The sequence below is a fragment of the Brassica rapa genome, chromosome A05, assembly GCF_000309985.2.
Source record: "Brassica rapa cultivar Chiifu-401-42 chromosome A05, CAAS_Brap_v3.01, whole genome shotgun sequence".
Classification (NCBI taxonomy): domain Eukaryota; kingdom Viridiplantae; phylum Streptophyta; class Magnoliopsida; order Brassicales; family Brassicaceae; genus Brassica; species Brassica rapa.
This window is the reverse complement of record NC_024799.2, coordinates 6,094,783-6,117,355: the sequence shown is the minus strand read 5'-3', so window position 1 is coordinate 6,117,355 and position 22,573 is coordinate 6,094,783. Positions and strand designations below refer to the sequence as shown.

At 36.1% G+C, this 22,573-nt stretch overlaps 8 protein-coding genes across 10 annotated transcripts in view; 4 read left to right on the top strand and 4 right to left on the bottom strand.

The window, feature by feature from the left end:
- LOC117134085 overlaps window positions 1–22,573 on the bottom strand; it is a 905,201-nt gene that overhangs the window by 347,198 nt on the left and 535,430 nt on the right. The gene's annotated exons all lie outside the window — the stretch shown is intronic.
- Window positions 765–2,627, top strand: LOC103867536. Of its 3 annotated transcripts, XR_004458220.1 has the most exons (5): window positions 765–1,209; window positions 1,287–1,597; window positions 2,100–2,153; window positions 2,230–2,400; window positions 2,453–2,627. XR_004458220.1 is itself a non-coding variant. In XM_009145614.2 (4 exons), exons 2-4 carry the CDS (start codon window positions 1,359–1,361, stop codon window positions 2,285–2,287), a joined length of 351 nt encoding a protein of 116 aa, XP_009143862.1. In that variant the 5' UTR covers window positions 774–1,209; window positions 1,287–1,358; the 3' UTR covers window positions 2,288–2,521. The 3 variants fall into 3 exon arrangements, 2 of the variants coding, with proteins under 2 accessions (XP_009143862.1, XP_009143863.1); XM_009145614.2 differs by having other exon boundaries at window positions 774–1,209; window positions 2,230–2,521; XM_009145615.3 differs by having other exon boundaries at window positions 942–1,209; window positions 2,100–2,512.
- LOC103867538 (nucleolar transcription factor 1) lies at window positions 2,559–5,106 on the bottom strand. The gene is made up of 3 exons (XM_009145616.3): window positions 3,561–5,106; window positions 3,401–3,495; window positions 2,559–3,256 (listed from the first exon to the last, which is right to left on the bottom strand). The coding sequence occupies exons 1-3, from the start codon at window positions 3,642–3,644 to the stop codon at window positions 2,677–2,679; spliced, it is 759 nt and encodes a 252-aa protein (XP_009143864.1). The 5' UTR covers window positions 3,645–5,106; the 3' UTR covers window positions 2,559–2,676.
- On the top strand, window positions 8,655–10,385 carry LOC103867535 (heterogeneous nuclear ribonucleoprotein 1). Its single transcript, XM_033291774.1, has 2 exons — window positions 8,655–9,024; window positions 9,117–10,385. The coding sequence occupies exons 1-2, from the start codon at window positions 8,803–8,805 to the stop codon at window positions 10,092–10,094; spliced, it is 1,200 nt and encodes a 399-aa protein (XP_033147665.1). The 5' UTR covers window positions 8,655–8,802; the 3' UTR covers window positions 10,095–10,385.
- On the top strand, window positions 11,039–13,104 carry LOC103867534 (multiple organellar RNA editing factor 2, chloroplastic). Its single transcript, XM_009145612.3, has 4 exons — window positions 11,039–11,501; window positions 11,578–11,675; window positions 11,756–11,821; window positions 12,717–13,104. The coding sequence occupies exons 1-4, from the start codon at window positions 11,116–11,118 to the stop codon at window positions 12,857–12,859; spliced, it is 693 nt and encodes a 230-aa protein (XP_009143860.1). The 5' UTR covers window positions 11,039–11,115; the 3' UTR covers window positions 12,860–13,104.
- Window positions 13,334–15,176, bottom strand: LOC103867533 (CRIB domain-containing protein RIC1). The gene is made up of 5 exons (XM_009145611.3): window positions 14,639–15,176; window positions 14,397–14,555; window positions 14,208–14,308; window positions 14,033–14,111; window positions 13,334–13,955 (listed from the first exon to the last, which is right to left on the bottom strand). The coding sequence occupies exons 2-5, from the start codon at window positions 14,452–14,454 to the stop codon at window positions 13,543–13,545; spliced, it is 651 nt and encodes a 216-aa protein (XP_009143859.1). The 5' UTR covers window positions 14,455–14,555; window positions 14,639–15,176; the 3' UTR covers window positions 13,334–13,542.
- On the bottom strand, window positions 15,467–17,561 carry LOC103867532 (glycolipid transfer protein 1). The gene is made up of 7 exons (XM_009145610.3): window positions 17,425–17,561; window positions 16,799–16,929; window positions 16,646–16,701; window positions 16,267–16,397; window positions 16,057–16,192; window positions 15,822–15,953; window positions 15,467–15,724 (listed from the first exon to the last, which is right to left on the bottom strand). Exons 2-7 carry the CDS (start codon window positions 16,914–16,916, stop codon window positions 15,689–15,691), a joined length of 609 nt encoding a protein of 202 aa, XP_009143858.1. The 5' UTR covers window positions 16,917–16,929; window positions 17,425–17,561; the 3' UTR covers window positions 15,467–15,688.
- Window positions 21,014–22,379, top strand: LOC103867531 (NAC domain-containing protein 41). Its single transcript, XM_009145609.3, has 3 exons — window positions 21,014–21,421; window positions 21,506–21,750; window positions 21,844–22,379. Exons 1-3 carry the CDS (start codon window positions 21,241–21,243, stop codon window positions 22,174–22,176), a joined length of 759 nt encoding a protein of 252 aa, XP_009143857.1. The 5' UTR covers window positions 21,014–21,240; the 3' UTR covers window positions 22,177–22,379.

The window sequence follows — 22,573 nt, the reverse complement described above, 5'->3', positions numbered from 1 at the left end:
GAAATGATAAATAGTTTCGTACCCAGTACCCACTAGTCTCGATTGCTTGAGCTGATGTGTTTTCATAAACCCTTAAAGTTAAAATGCTACTACTGTTAAAGAACAGTATTGATTGTTTATTTCCTCTGTGGACGTTACCGGTGAAAAAGCAATTCTTGAAATGTAATCCAAGTTAATTTACAATTAAAAACAAATGATTAGGTAGATTGTATCATTAAGGGTCGGTTTCACACGAATCTTATATGCTTTTGACTTCACTAACATATACATCATATCACCCCACGTACTAACTCACCTTTCTTCTTTATCCTTGATGTTGGGTTGCTTAGAGCAAGTGTTTCAAAAAAAAAAAGGTTGCTTAGAGTAAAAGAGTGGTCACTGTATATAGCCATATGTATATCGTTATCTACAAATTCACAACTAAGAGTTTCTTATTATTCTTATATGCACATATTAAAATAAAAACATTAAAACCTATCCGCCATCTTTGTGATGATAATAACTTTAAAAAAAAAATCTTTGTGACGATGACCATTAATACTAAAATAAAAAGTCGTTTGGATGATAAAACTTGTAAAATAACCACCCGTTGAAGTGTTGAAATATTGCCAGAGACTTTTTTTCCTGATAATTTTAAAACTAGTCACCATAGATTATCATTTTATTTAAACATAAATCTACAAGTTTGGTTGTTAACTTTTATGACAAATTCAAAGCATATTAAATTAAATTATACCTCATCAAGTTGTACTTGTAAGTCGTAATTAAAAAAGAGAAAAAAAACACTAATCCAATAAAATACTGCAAGTTTACTAATTAAAAAATGATTAGTCAACGCCCCACATAATAAAACTCATAACGAGATTACCTACCGCGAGCTTTAATCTGATCTACAAAAACCCTCACGTTAAATCTCAGCCGTCGATTCAATTTAACGACTTTTAATTCGCTCTTGTCAGCATCCAATCAGAACAGAGCAGAGAGAAACGCGTCGTCTCTCCCACTTTCCCCCTTTTGATTATTATCGGATCAGAACAATTTGGAAAATTTTGAGGTTTCTTCTGGATTGGTGAGAAGATTCTTCAAACTTTTTTGCTGAATTCGATTAAAGGGTTTCTCCGTTCACGCTAATCCTTCTCAAAAATCTTAACTTTCCCGAGAAAGTTTGAGTTTTTTTTTCTCCCCCGAGAAACCGTCGGCAGTGACTACGTAAGTAACCCGTTCTTTTTTTCCGATCTCGATCTGGGTTTTGCTTCAAAGCGTTGACTTTTGCTTTTGGTGATTAGGGTTTGATGCAATTCGTGGATTAGGAAATAAAGGAAGAATCTTTTATCTTCTTTGCCCTTTTGGTCTGTGTTATGGAGACGACTTGTGGAGAGGATAAGGAAGCCAATGGGTGTGAGAATGGTCATAAGGCTGCTGTTGTTAGACTTGAGGATCAGATATCTGAGGAGGAAGAGGAGGAAAGTGAGTCGCAGTGTTTGTTGCCTCCGAGGAAAGGAGGGATGTCGAGAAGTACTGACAAGATTAAGAGGACTGTTCAGTGGAATGACATCAAAGGAGATAATCTTGCTGAGGTTTTAGTTTATGAACCAAGGTACAATATAAGGAATAATAATCTATGTTTTGATTGGTTCTCTGCTGTTTAGATTTAGATGTTAATTAGTAGTTTTGATTGGTCCTCTGCTGGTGCTGATTTGATTGGTTTTGGATTGGTCTTCTTGATCTATAAGTTGTGGGCTTTTTTGTTTTGTCAAGCTGGGACTCATTTAGCTTTTGGTGTTATTGTTGATGTGTCTATGAGAAAGACTTAAGGTTTGCCTTTGTCATTTTTCTTTATTCTATTCCAAAAGAAACAGCTGGTTTTGCAATTTAGTGTTTGTGTTTAGTTCCTCACATGAATCTGGGGATTGTGGAATCTGAATTAAGCATCAAACACCTGGAGATAATGAACTAACTTATCCCCTTTTTCATTTCATGAACTGTTGTAGAAGTTAGATTACTTGGTGACTCTCTTTTGATGTTCTATTGTCTGTTCCCTTTGCAGTTGAATACATTTACTTTAACTCTTACTATTGCTTCCATTTTATGTTTTGCAGTGAAGTAAGCGATACAGATGAAGATGATTCAGATTCCTGCATCTGCACAATTATGTAATCCTTCAAAACCCCGCAATCAACCAAACATTAACATGGAGTTTAACAAAGAGCTTCGTTGGCTTCTTTTCAGCAAACAGTTTTTTTGGGAGGACAGAAGAAACCAACATAAGAGAGTGGACTTGTTGTGACAAGAAGACCAGTCCAAACGAGGGATGTAGACTCAGATAAAAAGCTCATATCGGAGTGAGAGTATATAAGATTATAGATTTACTTGCTGTATTGTTCAATAGAGGCTTATCTTCAAACCAAAAATATGTTTCAGTGCTGTTTGATTTTGACAGAGGTTGTGATAACTAAACAAACTATGTAATGTCTTTCTGCAACTTACCAATGCTAATTAAACTGTAAGCACTTCTTTAAAACGTTGAAAGATCGCAATTAGTTGCAGAAAACAACCAGTGGGGAAAAAAAATAAACAAAATCATAATCATATCCTTACACACAAAGAATCAGAGAATGCTACAAAAACAAATAACAAAACACACACACTGTTTCTTCTTCTCATTCACCACCACTTTCATCTCTTCTCCATGTTGGTGATATCCACAAATGGTGATACCCAACTTGAAAGGCTAGTATTGACTATTATCTCCTTCAGTAGCTGTTTTGCTTGATCATCAGTAACAACTTCAACATTCTCCTTCATCAGCTCCTTAACTCTTGCTGGCTTTGCTTTGACAGCTTTCCACTGTGTGATATTCTCCACAGGATTCAAAAGAGGAGTCACGTCTTTATCCTCATAATCCTCTTCATCTTCATCATCGGCATCATCTTCGTACTCGTTTTCATCATCTGTGTAATAGTCTTCATCCTCCAAATCACTCTCACCATAGCCCAATTCATCTTCTTCCTCTTCGAAACTGTCCACACAGTTGTGGTATCTATAGTTCGGAGGATACACTGAACTACTTGACAGATCCAACGAAGATGTGGCCTTGGTTGGTTCTCCTTTTCCATCTTCATCATCATCACTGCAATAGTTCTCGTATCTTGAAGGTTGAGCTGGTTCAAAGGTTTGTACATTCAAGTCAAATCTGACTCTCTTTCTCGTCTTCTTTGTTCCCTTCTTGTCTTCCTCCCCTGTCTCTACTTCACACCTAACACAAGACCAACATGTTACAATCCAGCTCACGCAACTGCTAAACCGGTTTTGGTTTGGCTTTCATAACCGGTCATCATCAGATAGCATCTTTTTGAGCAAATCCAAATCCTAAGACATGGTAAACGGAAGAAACACTGACCTGAGGTTCGAACTCGAGATCTTTTCAGGATTATCTGCAACAGTAGTTGCATCTGTCGGATCTGAAGAATGTAGAAGCTCATAGCTACAGATTCTCTGCAAGAGAAAGTGTTATTAGAGTGTTCTTTTGATTTGTTGGACTTGGAGAAGAGAGAGCTTACTTGATGTCGAGGGAGGATCTTCGTGGTGGAGTTTCTGCGTTTTTTGTTGGAAGAGAGACCGAAACAGCCCATAAAACATCCCATTTGGTGGTGGTGGTGACTGGTGATGTTTCTTCTGTTTCGGTTTTGATTCTTGTGATAGGGAGAGGAAGAAAGAGAGATGGTTTTGTTTCTTTGTTTGTTTGTTTTATTTTATGTGTTTTGCCTCGATGATGTGTTTGAATAGAAATAGGAACGTTGGGGGGATTTCATAAAAGATGAAAGTGACGGTAGCTTCACGGAGTTTATGCCGTTGGTTTAATCCTGTAATGTTTACTGTTTTGTTTAAGAAGAAAAGACAAAAACACTTATTGAAGCCATTTTTAATATTTCAAAGCATATTTCAACTCTTTAATGTTCACTGTTTTGTTTACTGTTTTGTTTAACTCTTTAATCCTTTAATGTTTACTGTTTTGTTTAAGAAGAAAAGACAAAAACACTTATTGGAGCCATTTTTAATATTTCAAAGCATATTTCAACTCTTATTTTTCTGTCTTCTATTCATTTTGTGCTAAATAAATGCATTCATTTTATTTGTGTCTTCTATGCCAACGATAGATCAAAGTGAAATTATCTACCTATAAAATATTCAAGAAAGAAAGCTGCCGGTAATTTTATCAAATAAAACCAAGAATGATAATTATTAAATTGGATAGACAATTAATAATTAGTTAAACATTTATTTTTCTAGTTGAATCCATATTTACTGATTTCACTGGTTTGTGTGTGAGAGTTGTGGGCCTTTGTAGCCCGTTTAATTGATACTGGAAATGTGATAATTATGTTTCAGAGTTTCGTTAAGAGTAATTTTTTTTTGAAACTGCAAAATTGATATTATTGGGACTTGAATCTGGGGTTGATACAAAAATGGACAAGTATGAAACCACTAGTGCACATCAAATTATACAAGGAGAACTCTTAGTCTATTGTACCAGATTATGAAAGATAAACACAAAAAAAACAAACATGTATTTTTTTTTCTTTGTCTCTCAATAGATTGGCACAAATTCATTCACTGCAGAAAATTAAAACTAAACTTTAGAAAAAACACACATAAGACAATACTGCATCTTAATGTTGTTTTAGTAGACAACAACATGCTCCTCGTAAGGAAATGATGACACATAGCAATCCTTGATCATAAGAAGACAGCTTGAAACACAAACACACGCAAAACCAGAATGATCCCAACAATCCTGTATAGCTTCATTCCTAGGTAATGGATGCCACCGATCAGCATCAGAGTCATAAGCAACCCATTGGTTGTTAGAATGAGCAAACAACCAATTCCCTGACCATCCATTTCTAGCTTTATAGCACGAGTAAACCTCACTGCGAACTAGATCTCTCCAATCTTTAGAGACGCACTCGAGCGTTCCATGATAGCCGTGAGAAAGCTTTGCTATGCATCTCAAAGCCAAATCATCAGGCAAACCTGAGATAATAGACTGTTCTTTGGTCTCCCTGATAACAAATACTATCTAACAACTATATTAGTTTTGCTAAAATCAAATACAAACTCTTTGTTAAAGGTTGCATCTTCAACCGTGGAAAATTAAAACTAAACTTTAGAAAAAATACACCTAACACAATACTGCATTTTAATGTATTGACATTATCTTAATGATCTCCGTACATTAATTGCACAAATGTTGTTTTAACAGGCAATCCATTAGGCACCCTCCTCATCACTCTTCTGTATATTGCTGCATTAAAACCCACAAACTCTATCTCAATAGACAATTTTTCTTTGTAGATTTGATATTGTCCAATCGTTGTTATCCCTCATCCATGCATTATTCACTCGTTGTTGTCACTCATCCATTCATTGTCCACTCTCCTAACTACCACTGTCTCGGTAGAAATTAGTATATATGATTGATGATTTGAAACAAATCTTCAATTAGGAAGATTAGATCTCATTCTGTTGTTGTAATCCATCTCCTATTTTTAGATGTATTCATTATTTGGTTAATAGCTCTATTATTATGTAACATAACATCTAATCATCATTAGAAAACTAGACAAGTATAATACTCTCTAGATATTGTTTTAATACTAAATGTTGATTTACGATTCAAGTATCCCTTATATATTAATTGAGGAACATTTGAAAAGATGTAACCTCAATTTTGTATTAATTAAAAGAGGCCCCAATGCATAGGTGGCACTCAATTAGGTAGTCAATTACATTCAATTGAAAAATAAGTAGGTCCACATTCGATTTTTATATGTTGTTAGATACATAAGTTGGTCAAACTATATGATATAATGATATGATATGATATTTTCTTTCCTTAAATAAAACCTACGGAATTACCATAAATGACTAATATATATATAACAATTAATGATTTAAATAATAAAGATTTGATAACAATTTATATCTCCTCCATCATTTTTTGTTTGATTTTATATTTTTAAAATAAATAAAACAATCAAATTAGCTATAAAAGTAAAATTTAGATTTTTTCGTATATGTTATATTTTGAATTTTTAAAAACGACAATAAATGACTAAAACTATTAAAATTATTATGTTAAAAATTAATGATCAATGGTTTAACATTTTTATTATAAGAAGATACACATGATTTTAAAACCATATGAGTAAAAAATATCATTTAATAATAAAATAAATATATAATAGATTAAACACTATATACCATAAGATAACATAAATATTTTAATATTAAAACTTTCAATGAATTTTCAAGAACATTTATAAATTATAAACTTATTAAAGATTTCATATTGAAAATTTTGTTATCGATGATTTAAATATTTTTTTATAAAACGATATGAATGATCATAGAACCGTATGATTATATATTCTTATTTAATAAATAACTATATAAAATATACTATTCTTAGAAAAATAGGTTGATCTATCTTAACTTATATTACACTTTTTATTAAACTAACTATCGAATTGATAAATAATGTACCAAAAAATGTTTTGCACTTTCCTTAAATAAAAGCTACGAAATTATCTAATATGATTAACATATATGTGAAAATTAATTATTATGAATAATAAATATTTGATAACAATTTTGTGTATCTTAGTTATTTTTTAAATTTTATATTATTAAAAGATATTAAAAAATTACATTAAATATATAATAAATACATTTATTAGAAATTATATTTTGAATTTTTCAAAACGTCTATAAATTATTAGAAATTTGAAGATCCTCACTCTGAAATTTTTGTGATCAATAGATTATTTTTTGTCATAATAAGTTATAAATGATCATAAAATTGTATTAATATGAACTTTTATTTAATATTATAAGAAGATACACATGATTTTAAAACCATATGAGTAAAAAATATCATTTAATAATAAAACATATATATATATATAGATTAAACTATATACCATAAGATTACATAAATATTTTAATATTAAAACTTTCAATGAATTTTCAAAAACATTTATAAATTATAAACTTATTAAAGATTTCACATTGAAAATTTTGTTATCGATGATTTAAATATTCAGTTATAAAACGATATGAATGATCATAGAATTGTATGATTATAAATTCTCATTTAATAAAGGACTATATAAAATATACTATTCTTAGAAAAATAGGTTGGTCCATCTTAACTTACATTATATTTTTTATTAAACTAACTATCGAATTGTTAAATAATCTACCAAATTTTTTTTTGCACTTTCCTTAATTAGAAGCTACGAAATTACCTAATATGATTAACGTATATATGAAAATTAATTATTATGAATAATAAATATTTGATAACAATTTTCGTATCTTAGTTCTTTTTTTAAAATTTTATATTATTGAAAGATATTAAAAAATTACATTAAATATATAATAAAAATATTTATATTTTTTCTTATATGTTATATTTTGAATTTTTCAAAACGTCTATATATTATTAGAAATTTGAAGATTCCCACTCTGAAAATTTTGTGATCAATAGATTATTATTTTTGTTATAATAAGTTACAAATGATCATAAAATATAGCACATATGAATTTTTATTTAATAAATATTCAAACTAAATAATATATATATATATATATATATATATATATATATAATACTAATGATTTAAAGCAACAAGATTAGCTGATCAATTTAGTCGTCCAGCTGAAATCTTTCAAAAGTATGTGAAATACTAAAGTCAAAACAAATATGGATTTAGAATAGTAATTATATTTTACTAACCGAAATACCGAAAAAACCGAACCGAACCGAAACTAATCCGATATCCGGATTGAACACCCCTAATCCAAATGAAGCCAAACTATTGTTTCATTTTCCAAAATATAATAAAAATAATAACTTAATCCCCGCGCAAGGCGCGGGTCTTATCCTAGTAAGAATGCTAAATATGTAATTCAAATTTTTATTTCTAAATCTATCGTTAAGAGTAATTTTGTCAATCATTTATGGGGATAATAGACATATGCATGGTTCTTCTTTCAACGCTGAGATTCTTGACTATGCACAATTTATAACAACATCATCTCCTAAAAGGAAATAATTTTTTCTTTCTTCTTTTTCCCGACTATTTTGTCGGCGGGCCATGGAAACCTTTTATTAAAGATTAGATTATGGAGTGTAGTTTTTTTCTGATGGTCGGAGAAGAGTGATGTAGTCCTACTACACAGACAATTATTGATTCTTCACTCTGCTTCAATTGATAGGGAACTCCTTTACAGTGGTACCAGGAAATTTCGTAGTTCGGGAATTGCTCTTAACGATATCTAGAACATAGCGAGACCAAACATTTACTTTGGTTTAATTTTTTTTTTATTAATATGTAATATCATTTGGTTCTCGAAAAGCTTTTTAAAATATCTATTGATGATTTCGTCTCTAATCCGTAAATGTTCCAAGGCTCATAAATTATCAAAAATTTCAATGTGTTGATGCCTAGTGTTTTTACTCCTGTTCTTCTCACACGTCTTTAATTTTGGGCTTAATGTTGTCAAGCCATTTAAAGTTTGGCCTCTTTCATTCTCTTTAGCCCAATGGGCCGCTACTACTTTCCAAGTCTGTTACTTCCTCATCTCTCTCTCTCTCTTTCTGTCTCTCACTCGATTTCACAATCCCAAACCCTAATTTTCTCGGGTCACTAACCTCCTTTCCTCTTCTTCACCGGGGAGGATTCGTCGGGGACCAATCTAGGGTTCTTCATTTTGGGTACAACGACGGTGTAAGCAATGGAATCAGATCAGGGAAAGCTCTTTATCGGCGGGATTTCATGGGAAACCGACGAGAATATTCTGAGAGAATACTTCAGCAATTTCGGAGAGGTTTTGCAGGTTACGGTGATGCGAGACAAAGCTACAGGTCGTCCCAGAGGATTCGGATTCGTCGCATTCTCCGATCCCGCCGTTATTGATAGAGTTCTCCAGGACAAGCACCATATCGATAATAGAGATGTAAATTTCAAAACTTTCCCTTTTTTACGAGTTGGGTTTCTCTAGTGGATGTTAAAGATTCAAGCTTTTAATGTGGTTTTAACTCATATTAGGTTGATGTGAAGAGAGCAATGTCTAGAGACGAGCAGTCTCCTGCAGGGAGACAAGGGGGTTTTAATGGTAATAGGAGTTTTGATAGTGGAGCTAACGTGAGGACTAAGAAGATATTCGTGGGAGGTTTGCCTCCTGCTTTAACGTCAGATGAGTTTAGGGCTTACTTCGAGACTTACGGCCCTGTGAGCGATGCGGTTATTATGATTGACCAGGCCACGCAGCGTCCTAGAGGGTTTGGGTTTGTTTCGTTTGACTCTGAAGATTCGGTTGACCTTGTTTTGCACAAGAGTTACCACGATTTGAGCGGTAAACAAGTGGAAGTTAAGAGAGCTCTTCCTAAAGATGCTAATCCTGGAGTGGCCGGAGGTGGTAGTCGCGGCGGTGGTGGTTTCCCGGGATATGGTGGTTCTGGTGGAAGTGGCTACGAGGGTCGTGTTGATTCCAGTAGATATATGCCGCCTCAAAACGCTGGAAGTGGTGGTTATCCTCCTTATGGGGGTGCTTCTGGGTATGGTACTGGTTATGGTTATGGAAGCAGCGGTGCAGGTTATGGGGGTTTTGGAGGAGGAGGGTATGGGAATCCATCTGGTGCGCCTTATGGGAATCCTGGTGGCCCTGGAGCTGGGTTTGGAAGTGGTCCGAGACCGTCATGGGAAGGTCAAGCACCATCGGGTTACGGTAACAACGTGGGATATGGAAATGCTGCTGCTGCTCCTTGGGGTGGTTCTGGTCCTGGTTCAGTAGGGATTGGTCAAGGAGGTGCAGCTGCGGGGTATGGCAGTCAGGGTTATGGCTATGGTGGAAATGATTCCTCTTATGGAACACAATCTGGTTATGGTGCAGTCGGTGGGCGGCCTAACAGCCATGGCGGTGGCTATGCTGATGTGTCAGATGGCTCTGGAGGGTATGGAAACCACCAAGTGAACGGGCAAGCTGGATATGGCGGAGGTTATGGTAGACAAGCTCAACAACAGTGATTGGAGGAATAAAGACTACTGCAATGGTGGTTTTGTCCCTGACCTCTGAAACCTCCTCTCTCCGCTGTAATGATGCGGTTTGGCAAGGAGGTCGACCTGCGCTGGATTATCTATTTTGTTAGTTTTCTTAATAAATTGTTTTCAGTATTTGCTATGAAGTTGTAGTTTTTGAAGTTTGCGTGCTTATTTATATTTGTGTTTAACAATAACTCCTCCAGATTATCATTATTCTTCCTTTTTTGTTGTATTCATTCTTTTGAATATTCCTTTTATGATATTTGCTTTGAGTTTCTGCTTGTTTGGGATGGGATGATTGTTAATGAATAAGAGCTTCTTGGCGGTAGCAGTAACTACTCTCTTCCATGTCTGTCGCGTGTGTTCAGGAGGGGAGACAATGTCTATTATGAAAGCTAGAATTGGGCTAAAAAAGGAAACTTCACAATCCCAAGTTCTTGTGTAATTTTTCGGTTCAAGTTTGGTTCTGGATATAAAATTCATATACCGGTAGGACGTGGATTCAGCTTAGGATATGGATTCAGCTTAGGGCCGAGATTTTTAACCGAACCGAACTTGCCAAACCTAACCGTAAATTTTGGTTTTCTGTTAGTTCTGTTCAGAAAGTTTGGTTAAAAAAATTCAGTTTTTGGTTCGGTTCGTTTATCGACTAGTTCGGTTTTCTATAAAAAAATTCAAACAGTACTAATCTTAACCGAAATTCCAAACCAAACTAACGGAACTCACCAAAATCTGAATCGAAGTAACCAAACTAACCAAAATAACTTAACCAAACTAATCAAAATCCATTATCTCAAGAAGTTCGAGAGAAAACCGGTTTGGGACTTCATATCCGGATAATTTGCGAAGGACTAGATTTTATGGGCCTGAAGCCCAATTAATTCGAAGCCCATATATAATTTTTCATAATATAAAGAAAGCAAAAAATAATAAATCTACCAAAACCCTATCCACACTAAAACCTCTAGTACCTTCGTTGTGCTTCCTCAGTCGCCTACCTACGACAATGGCCTTGCCTTTGCCTATCTCCGCCACGCGCCACCTCACGCTCCCACTCATATCCAGTTCCATCTTAGTAGCACCTTCTCAGACTCCCTCCTCCCTTCACTGCAGTGGATTTATCTCCGGTAGCGATGCTGTTGGATCTCGGTTAGCTTGCTCGACCCGGTTCGTCTCAATCCGATGCCGAGCTAACCGATCAGGCTCCGCTTACTCGCCGCTCAACTCGGGCTCGAACTTCAGCGATCGGCCTCCGACGGAGATGGCGCCTCTGTTTCCGGGGTGCGATTACGAGCACTGGCTCATCGTTATGGATAAGCCTGGCGGCGAAGGCGCGACGAAGCAGGAGATGATTGATTGTTACATCCAAACCTTAGCCAAAGTCGTTGGAAGGTAAACCTTTGCTGATGCGTTTGGACTAGTTTGAGTCTTTGTGTGTTTACTCTGTTTTGGTTTTGGTTTTGGTTAGTGAGGAAGAGGCGAAGAAGCGAATCTACAATGTTTCTTGCGAGAGGTATTTAGGGTTTGGGTGTGAGATTGATGAAGAGACTTCTACTAAGCTTGAAGGTCTTGTCTTTACTTGCACTTCACTCTCTTGTATTAGCTAGTGGTTAGTAATATAAAGAGTGTTGCCTTGTTTACGACAGGTTTGCCTGGTGTTCTGTTTGTGCTTCCTGATTCCTATGTTGATCCTGAAAACAAAGATTATGGAGGTAATAATTGTTCCACCTCTTGTTCAGTGTGTTTGGTTTTGGTATGGTTTTAGTTCTCAAAATCAAATCTTTACCTGTGCCATTTTACATTGCAACTCTCTTTGAAACATGAAAGCTATGTTTTGATTAGTCCATCTTGGCAAAGCTAATGAGTCTTTTGGCTATGATTAGCTTTGAATGCTAATGGACTGACACCAAAACTGTTTTCTCTTCTTAGCTAATGTGTGCAGATAGTTAATAATATTATTTAACTGCAAGCTGGTTTAGGAGAGAACATATATTGCATGTAACTCTCGAGTGCTTTTTTTGAACATGAAAACAGTTTTTGATTATCAGTCCATCTTGGCGAAGCTAATGAGTCTTTTGAGCTATGATTAGCTTTGAATGCTTATGGACTGACATCAAATACTTTATCTTAGCTGAGTTTTGCAGATAGATAGTATTATATCTAACTGCAGCCTGGTTGAGATGAAACATATATTGCAATCTGTTAATACATCTTAGCGAAGTTAGTGAGTCTTGGGACTGTGATTGGTTTTACGTGCTAATGGTTTACATCGAATTGTTACATGTCTCAAGTGCAGACTCGTCGAGATGAAAACATGAAACAATGTCTTTTTTCATAACAATGAAAAATGTAGATTAAAGTCAATCTTGGCAAAGTTAATAAGTCGGTTTTTAGGCAAATGGTTAATTTTGAATGCTAATGGCCTCACATCCAAACTCTCTCTTTCTTGTTCTCTGCGCTGCATATCTGAGAAGCATAGACTCAATTGTGAGAGATACTTCAGCTTTTTATATGTATTTCTCGAATTATATCTCAATTCTTACTCAAGTGATCTTGTAGTTACTGATTCAATATATCTTCTTAATGACGCTGTTGTTGACGTTGCAGCTGAGCTGTTTGTGAATGGAGAGATAGTACAACGGTCCCCAGAGAGGCAGAGGAGAGTTGAGCCGCAGCCGCAGAGAGCGCAAGATAGACCGAGATACAATGACAGAACTCGCTATTCTCGCCGCAGAGAAAACACACGTTGAAGTACGGCTAAAGAGGAAATACCTACACCGTATGGAAGCAAAGGCAAGCTAGTATGATAGTGGTGAGGATGAAGAAGAAGATGATGATGTTGCTACCGGGCGAAGTACTTTGCAGTGAATCGACACGACTTTGGATATTGTTGAAATGCCAAGTTTTGATTGCATGTAACCTTTTCATATAATAATGTAAATTGCGTCTTCTTACATTTGTGCATTCAAGAATTTAAGAAGTGAAGTTGAAACCATACATTTTGTTTTGGTTGCCAAGGTCCCGCGGTTTTCGGTTTTGATTTAACCGGCTTGCTCTTGGAAGTGAGACTAGCCGATAACCGGAATTGACATACTTCAAATAAAATGCTAACTGGTTGGTTAGTAGTTATCAAGTTAAGCCAACTGTTTATGGAATTAACCTTCTGGTCTCGACGCTGTCGCCAAGAACGCCGGCATTGATCTTCGCAAAAAATAGACCCAAAAAACAAAAAAAAAAATCTAATAGATGATGATTGATTACATAGTTTTTATATGCATTTTCTTTCTGTTCCCTTCCTTCAGAAACTGTTTTGTTTCTTGTGAGCCAAGTTTTTGTTTCCCTTCTTGAGCAGTCAAGAAACTAAAACAAAACTCTCACACGGAGGTGGCCTCACAAGTTACATTTCATGTTTTTTTTGTTTTTTAAGTATCTCTCAGATAATATCGTTACATGTATCATCAACTGTTCCTTTTGATGATTTCTTCACCGACCCTTCTCCTCCTATCGATCCTTTTAGTTTCCTCGGTCTCGATGTAGCCTTCCGTGGTGGCGCTGAACCATCAGGAATAATAAGATTAGAAGAACCTTCTGTGTCTTTGCTACTGCCACCACCACCACGCCTTCTACTACGTACTGAAGGTTCTTGATCACTCAATGATGAGTCCATTGACCCGTGTTTGCTTCTGTTATGTCTTGACTGCTTCACTGATCCATCTGATGATGCAGAACCACCATTATGGTTTGGACTAGCCGCTGACCCGGGTTTACGCCTTGTTTTCTGTTTTTGTTTCTCGTTGGTGTTTGGAGGAAGCAATTCTTTTAGCCCGGCGCCACTTTGGTTCATCTCTGTTGATAATAAACACAAATCATCAACAGATTTTTCCATTAAAAGTTTGACAAACAAAGAAAGAAAAAAACTAAACCTTGAGGGTTATATTTGTTGGAGTTTCCTCTGGAAACGACTTGACCTTGCTCATGTTCTTGAGGTTTGAAGTCATTCATCTGCGGTTTATAACCACAAAATGGCAAAAACAATGATGATGAATATACATTCATATGGTTATGTACAAACATACGTAATAATGTATGAGACCGTACCCAGCTTGGCGCATTGGTGGCTGGACCATCATTGCCGATGTGGGCAACATGCTTTACATCTGTCGGGAATCCTATCTGCATCTCCTCCTCTTTCTCTTCGTCTGCAATAACGAAAACGATTATCATGACTTTTGACGCAAGAAAAACAGAGTTTTGCTTTATTAAGGGGGAATATTGGAGGAGACTTACCAAAAATTTGAGTAATATAACGAAGGCCCTTGAGAAGGCCTTTCATTGTTGTCGCCATTGATTTTTTTATGGAGGGTTGACCCCGGTTAGTGTGTAACCACCACCCACACGCCGGAGACAACCTTTTCCCGTTCAAGATTTAACGATCTTCCCGTTAACCTAAACTTGCAGGGAAAGCAAACAGAGAAACAAATCAACACAAACAAACAAAGAAATGTAACAAAATCTGAAAAGCTCAAAACCTTGAACGCGTTGATTTTTTTCTTGACGAGAAAAAATGTTGAAATGTTCTGAAGAGGAGAGAGAAAGAGAAAGGAGGGAGGGAGAGAGAGAGGGATCCCTCAGAAGTTATTGGTTGAGAACAACCAAGAGAAGAAGAGGGAGAGCACTACGTTTTTGTTTTTTGTTTTTACCATAGAAAGAGAAACAGAAAAAAAGTTGTAATTTACAGATAATATATAATTTTTTTTATATATTTAGATTGTTGATAATCAAACCATCCATGGGAAATCAAGTTGTCAAGGTGATTTTCCGGAAGCATACAAAAGACAACACCAAAACATATACTATTATTATTCTCCCTAACTACTAATAAGTAATAACACAACACATATGCACATGTATTTGATTCTGCATGCGAAATCTAAGCTATATTGGTAAGTATCATCAATTTCTTTTTTTTTTATTTAACCAATAATTGGAATACGATCAGAGCATGTTGATGAGGTAATATAAAATATGTCAATTTTGTAATATATTTTGTAGATGGCATCAGTTATCTTGCAAGGTTTTAATCTTCTTGCAACTAAAGACATATTTACAAGTAAGTAGTAAATAAAACTTCCCCCAAAATTTGTGAACTATATTACTTCAAACCGACTCAATACCGGTTTATACCTTTTTCATTTTTTCTTGTTGTTCAATCCCTTTTTCTTGCTGTGCAAACATATGTTCGGCCTAAGCAAGTGTTTGTTTATTTTATAACGGTTTTGAATTTTGTCGGTCTGAAATTCTTGATTCATGTACATATTTAAAACATTTCTCAGAAATAAAAATAAAAGATTGCTACAAAATCACTGTAACAAACACTTACGAAAAGAGTTGATAACATTGATTCTTATGTTATAAACTTCTAACATAAATGAACTAACATTCAGATAGAAATGGACAAATTATTCTGTTTCGTTGGAAGGTCTAAAAGTTTTAGAATCGGAAGAAGTAAGTTAAAACGGAGGAGGTTTCCGGCAAAGCAGATTACAATACCGGTGATAACCAAAACCATAGATGATGGCTTAAGAAGCTTTCATGTCGTCCATACGAACGCTAGCCTGCGAATAAAGAAAAAACAAGAACAACAAAATCAAAACTAGTGAAAAAATCTGAAGAAACCATGATGAATATAAGGTTTTTAAAGTTTTTCTTTACCAGGAACTTATGATTATATTGAAGCAACGGACCAAACTCAGAGCAAAACTTTGCCATGTCTGTGTAGATGTCACCAGAACCAGATATGACATCTATGAATTTCTTCCTGTCTGGAGCAAGCTTTAAAGCCATCTGATAGAAGAAAAAAAACGTTTACTTTTTATCAGGAAATAAGAACGAGACCGGTTTACAGAAAATGTGAATCGAGGAGAAAAAGGCGCGAGTAAGTTCATACAGTGAAGCTAGAGCTAGCGAGCCATCCGTGCCACTTCTTGAGTGTTTTTTGGTACGAGTCGCCACAAGCTTGTGACATCGACCAATCTTGATGTGCTACCAAATTGCGGAACAGCTCCACTAAAAAATCCATTGCTCTGAAAGAATCCATATCTGTTTCTAAGAAGCAGTAATTAAGGTATATATTGTGTTTACATGTCGATATGTTTACCTGGTTAACCAGAGAAGACCGTTGGTACAACTAGAGGATCCTTTTGCAGTCTTGGACTCAATTTCACCTTGAACAAAGGTGTACAAGTACTTGTATTTGTCTGGATCAGACAAGTAGTTCTTCTCCAACCTCTACACAAGAGACGGAGAAGTAATGTTACATTGTAAGACAAAAATTCAATGCACAGCGAGGCCACGTTGCAGGTACAGGATATTTTCGCTACACTATTTTCTGCTATCAGAGTTACACATTACTAGGTATATAAGAAGAGAGAGCCAGGCAATGCACATTCTATTAGTGGTTAGTAATATTAATGCTAAACGTGGATTTGTGATTCTCCATTACCAAGATCACCTAAACTAGATGAAATGAATTTTACCGATATGTTGCCACCAATGTCAGATTTCACGAGAGTCATAGCTGGTCCAAACTTATCTGCAAAAAAGAAACATGAACCAAGAAATAGGAAACGCATGCATATATATAAGAACAACAATCTACAACTCCATTCAAAGCTGATCCCTTAAGTAACCTAAAACAGGCAAGATGGTCTTGCAGAGGTCAAGAAAAGGCTTAGAAAGCATCTCGCCATGTTCAGACTTGACATGCTTCATTCCTTCCAAACAAGGCGTAAACACACTCCCTTCCATTTTTCAAATAGAACTGAAAAGGAGAACAAAAAAGAGGAAAATTCATATTTTATTACACAAAAATCCACATTACAACACATTTTACAAACCCATATTAAGAAAAAAAAATTCATAAACAATTCGGTGGAGGATCTGAAACTAATCTCAGCAACCGCATTACAAAATTAGAAAAGGTTATGAATTGATTTAACAATCTACGAAAAGCACTTGTAAGATATAAGTCAAATCCATACGTATGAGAACATGAAACAGATTACAATCTCTGATTCTCTCTATACATGCACATACAGACCTATTCAAATCAGCTCTATTACAGTTGATAAAATGGGGCCATTTTAACAAATGGATCGAAAAATAGATCTAAATATCAAATCCGATCCATCGATCAAACATAAAAGCATTACACCACAACGTGAGAATACACAAAACAAGAGATGTATCGATAATGCTACCGAGAAAGAATAATCTGAGGACGATCCATAACGGAGAAGGAGAAACAAATTAGTACCTTGATCAGATTCTGATAGTCAGAGAGATTGCTCTTCGCTCTAAAGAGAAGTTATTATTTCTCTTTAAACGGTTCTGTTTAGACGTTAAAAAGTCAAATAGTTATGTTATACGCTAATGTTACGGAAGTTTCTGATAATAGCCCTAGCATTTATTTATTTACTTATCATTTACACCCCATATCTTATAGGTGAAGAATAAATTAAGCGCAGTTTCTTAGCATTTGGAACCAGTTTTATTTTATTTTATTTATAAACGTTTGGTGTCAATGAGTCTCGTATGCCTGGTCGGGATGGGTGCCACCCACGTATGTTTTAGTTTACGTAACATGACATGGCTCTAGTCTGCTTTAAAGTAAACAACCTCCGGTTAATTTACCTTTGGGTTGCTGCATCTTTTCATCCGAATTCACATATACAAAGAAATATATTATGTGTTTTGTTATACGAAGCCAAGTACGGTGAAATCACTAGGGTTCAAGTCACTAGAGAATTAAGAATTAAAATTTCGGTGCGTCAGGGACAGGAGACTAATAAGTTGGCCCATGGAGGCCATGATACCCTTATATAATTGAAGAAATATATATACATATATATTATGTGTGTTGTTAAGTTTTAGACCACACTACACACGGGCACATGCTGTGATATGATATTGCTAATATGCATTTAATCAACTGGAGCTGAGAAAATGTTGACCGGTTGTATATATAATACCAGAAGCTGAAAGAAACCTTTCCCTAAACGTTATTCCACGGGCGTCTACGTCGTCATTTGAAGTCCAAAGGAAACGAGAACTTCATCTTGTAAGAAAAGAAGTCGTGAAGCGACGTGAAGTGACAAGTAGAGAGAGGTGAGAGAGTGGATTCTCTCTTTTCTTCTCTCCCCTACCGTTCGCCGTTCACTCGTCACATCTTCTTTTGCCTTTGATTCCGGTGGCCGGCGGAGGGTCTCTACCCGTCGGTCACCACCCCATTTTCTCCCGTGTCCAGCCTCCTCCCTGTTAAGCTCTCTCTCTTCCCTTTTCCTTTTTGCGTATCACCTCTGGTTTTCGAGGATAGCGGCCGGATCTATCGAACAAAAAGGTTTCTGAGCGTGTACTCAGCAACTCCGGAGTGATAGCGAGGTTCTGGGTGGTCCGATCTTGTCAGGAGGCGTCGATTTGTTGGTAGATCTAGGGTTTGACTTAAACGGATCTGGGTCAGATCTGTTACGGAGGCTCACCGGGGTGGATGAGCGTCGCTGCCTTCTCTCCTCTGGGTTAATTTCTGCCTCCTCTGTCCTCCCCTGCCTCCTCCTTCGACTGCTTTGTAAGGAACTTCCCCATCTAACCTTCGGTCCAAGATGTAAAGGCGAATCAGAGGCATTCGCTGGGGACTTCTTCTCCGTCTTGATTTCTAAACAACCACCATGGCGATTGGGTATGTTTGGTCCTGTCTCTGTGGCTTGAGATGGCCATGGGCTTCGTGCCGTTGCTCTGTTCTATCTCTGGTCCATGTGACGGGTCTTTTATCGTTTCTGCCTGTTGATGGGAGCTCTAGCTTCTTCATACTTCAAAGCTTCAGAAGAAAGGAGACCGCCTGTTTCCTGCCGACTCGATGCTTAGAAACTGGAACCTTTTAGTGCTCTGCTCGTGTGTGGGGACCGGAGTCGAGCCGATAGAACCTCCGCTTCCTTCAGCCAGTACTCACCAATGCTTATTCTACTAGCTTCCTCGCGTTGGGTTGGGTCAACAGGGATCTGGCTCGTTGCCTTTCTGGAGTGTGTGCAGCGTCTGGAGTGGACTTTAAACGGTTGTGGTGGCCGGACCAGGACTTGGTCACTCCTGCTTCGCCTGTCCTCCATTTGAAGTCGCCTTTGGGACAGTCCGCGGTGCCTCTGACTGTTCTCCGGTTGTCTACTCTACTGATCCCTTCTCTTGTTACAGGTTCCGGTAATGAGTTTCATGACGTGATCTACTGCAGCTTATTGGTTGTTCTGATATCTTAAACTTGCTAAGCTTTAGTCATATATCTAGAGATTGTGGCTAAACCTTCATTGTTCTAGAGAGTCTTTTTTACCTTTTTTTGTGGCTCTCTACAGCATCAAAGCTTTGATTAGCCTCTTAGATATCTAGGATTTGATTCATCAAAACCTTGTATCTCCTTGTGTCATTTTGATTAATGAAAATTCACATACTTATCAAAAAAAAAAAAAAGAAAAGAAGTCGATATCATGAATTTCGTTGACGACAAATCCACATTGTATTATTTGGACATGACTTTAACCTTCTCCTCACGCAACCGGCATTGTTGAAGTCTCCACTATCTCTCTTTGGACCCCACATTTAATGCCAAACTAATCAAATTTTATCCTCCATAAAACATTAATAGTCTAGATATACATTAACCGTATTTTGTCACTAATACAAGAAAGGTATGTGATTTTATATTTACAAGTGCTTGTCATGGTTGTTTCATGCAATCTATTATATTCGTTTTTGTTTATGTTATTTTCGCTCCACATGCTCCTATTTGTTTCATTCATATAGCCTTTTGAGTTTTGTTAGAGCAAGGGTTCATCATTTGTGACTTGTGAGACTGTGAGGTGTGTAATTTGTACGGAGGATTGAGTGAAACAAAATAAGTTCAAAGAGAGGAGGATCTATCTCGTTTTAGAAGCAACTAAAGGGGCCCTTCTTGACTTTTCCATGTTCTCCTTACGGTTACGCATTTACCTAATCGCACATTTTACTTGTTTATCTTGTTTTTCTACAACTTGGCAACCATATTAATTCGACTTCTTTAAGCCCCGAAATGGTTAATCTCTCTTAAAAGACGTTATGCGACTACACGAGCAACTTTTTCTTGCAACGGCATATGTTTAATGCATTTCCCAAATTAAATCACTACATATATGAAGTGGCATAACAAAACTCGTTCCTGCCACTTCAAACTCAGCGAACGATAAAAGCATAAAATAATCAATCAATAAAAATAAAAATAAGTATAATACAACAATATGCCATATGAAACGTTTTCCGTCGAAATGGAATTACTTGAAGCACATCCATTCAATTTTATTCGTTAATTTTATTATGTTTATTACACAAAGCCAACCATTTTGGAATTTCCTTTCTTCCGTTTTACGTAAGAGTGTTGATTGAGTAACGTGTTGGTTTGTAAAAACCCCATATTAAGGGTTGACAAAAAAAGAAAGAAAGTCCCATATTAATGAAATATACTTATGCTAATGTGTTTACCAAAACCAGGGAATATGCAATTCATTATCTGAATTCGGAAAAGATAACTGGACCATCCATCCGAGCAAAGGAATCTGCAGGGCATTAGTTACTTTCATGGACCCCATGAAATCAAATCTCTTTCATTAAATGTTATCGAAATTTAGTTGCATACGCATCTCTATCCACTACCAGTTCTCCTAACACAAATATACGAAACTAATATGCTCCCTAATGTATTTGTTGGTATGGTATTCGTGTGATGTTCGGAAAGTAAGTAAACCGGCAAAAGGTGACTACTAACGGTCGAAAATGATTACAGCGGTTTATATAATCTTTTGATATGCGGTCCGACCAGAACAATCCATTGACCTTGTGACTTGGAAAATGCTCTAGTTCGCTTTCTTGGTCAATTTAAGCTACTAAATTCACTTCATTACGACATGGGTAAGAATATAAAACTAGGAGCACATATTCAACTGCATCCATTGCTATAAAATAAAACTCAACGTGCCCTGTTCCCTCTCCATTTCAATAACCTCTCGGCTTCTTTTTGTCTCTCTTTCTACGGTTTGAACCTTAAAAAATCTGTAAAACGATGGAAAAACCATGCTCCATTAAGAACAGAGAGCTGAGATTACCACCAGGGTTCCGATTTCACCCAACAGATGAAGAGCTAGTGGTTCACTATTTAAGTCGAAAAGTTTCCGGTTTACTCTTACCAGCTTATGTTATACCGGAAATCGATATCTGTAAAGCCGAACCATGGGATTTACCAGGTAATGAAATACAAATCCTATTTTGTGAGAGTTTCATTCAATCCAAAATTTTGATGGTTTTGCATGTATGTATGGATGATCCAGGTGACTGTAATTCAGAGAGGTATTTTTTTAGCATGAGGGAAGCTAAATACCCAAATGGAAACCGGTCGAACCGATCAACCGGTTCGGGTTACTGGAAAGCGACCGGAATCGATAGGCAAGTCGGGAAGAAGGTTCTTGGGATGAAGAAAACTCTGGTTTTCTATAAAGGGAAGCCTCCTAACGGGACAAGAACCAATTGGGTTCTTCATGAATATCGTCTTGTTGATTCTCAACATGAATCATACGTACGTGAGACTCACATATTCGATCAAATTATTCGTTTTTATTGAAACTAGACTAAACCTGTCTCTTTTCTTTTGTTTGTTTGACAAAAATAGGGAGAGAACATGAATTGGGTTCTATGCAGAGTGTTCTTGAAGAAGAGGAGCAATAATAATAATAAGAAGAAGAAAGAAGATGAGAGAGAGAAGAAGGAAGAGATAGAAAGTGACGACAACAAGAGTACTTGTCCGATATTCTATGACTTTATGAGAAATGACGTGAAAAAAGGAAAATGCTGCACTTTGAACTTGACTCGTTGTAGTTCTCCTTCTTCAGCGTCTTCGTCGGTTTGCTCAAGTGCTTTAATTCAGACATCTTTAAATAGTGACTCTGATAATCATCATCAAGAAACTAGTTGTCGGGAAAATAAGTTTCATTTGTTTCTGTAAATAGTAAAACTTGGGAACACGTTTTTTAAAAACTTTATAAGTAAGATCAGTATGATTACCAAGTGATAATGCAATCTATAATCAATGTTGGTAGCCTTTATTTGTTTTGTATTTTTAATACCACTCATTTAAAATTTTGAACACCTTTTTAGTTTTTACTTGTCAAACATTTCAATAAATCATATTTTAATTTTTGTAGATCAGCTGCAATTTTATATTCTTATGAAATACACCCTTTTTTTTTTGTAACTTGGCTTAATACACTATTTTCTTATGTACATGTATGACCCTACTTAATCAATCATCTGGTTAACAAGCAGTGAAGATTAAATTTTTATTTAACCCTATTCTGCTCTCATGGTTATCTTTTGCTAGTCAGATTCTTTATGTTTTTATT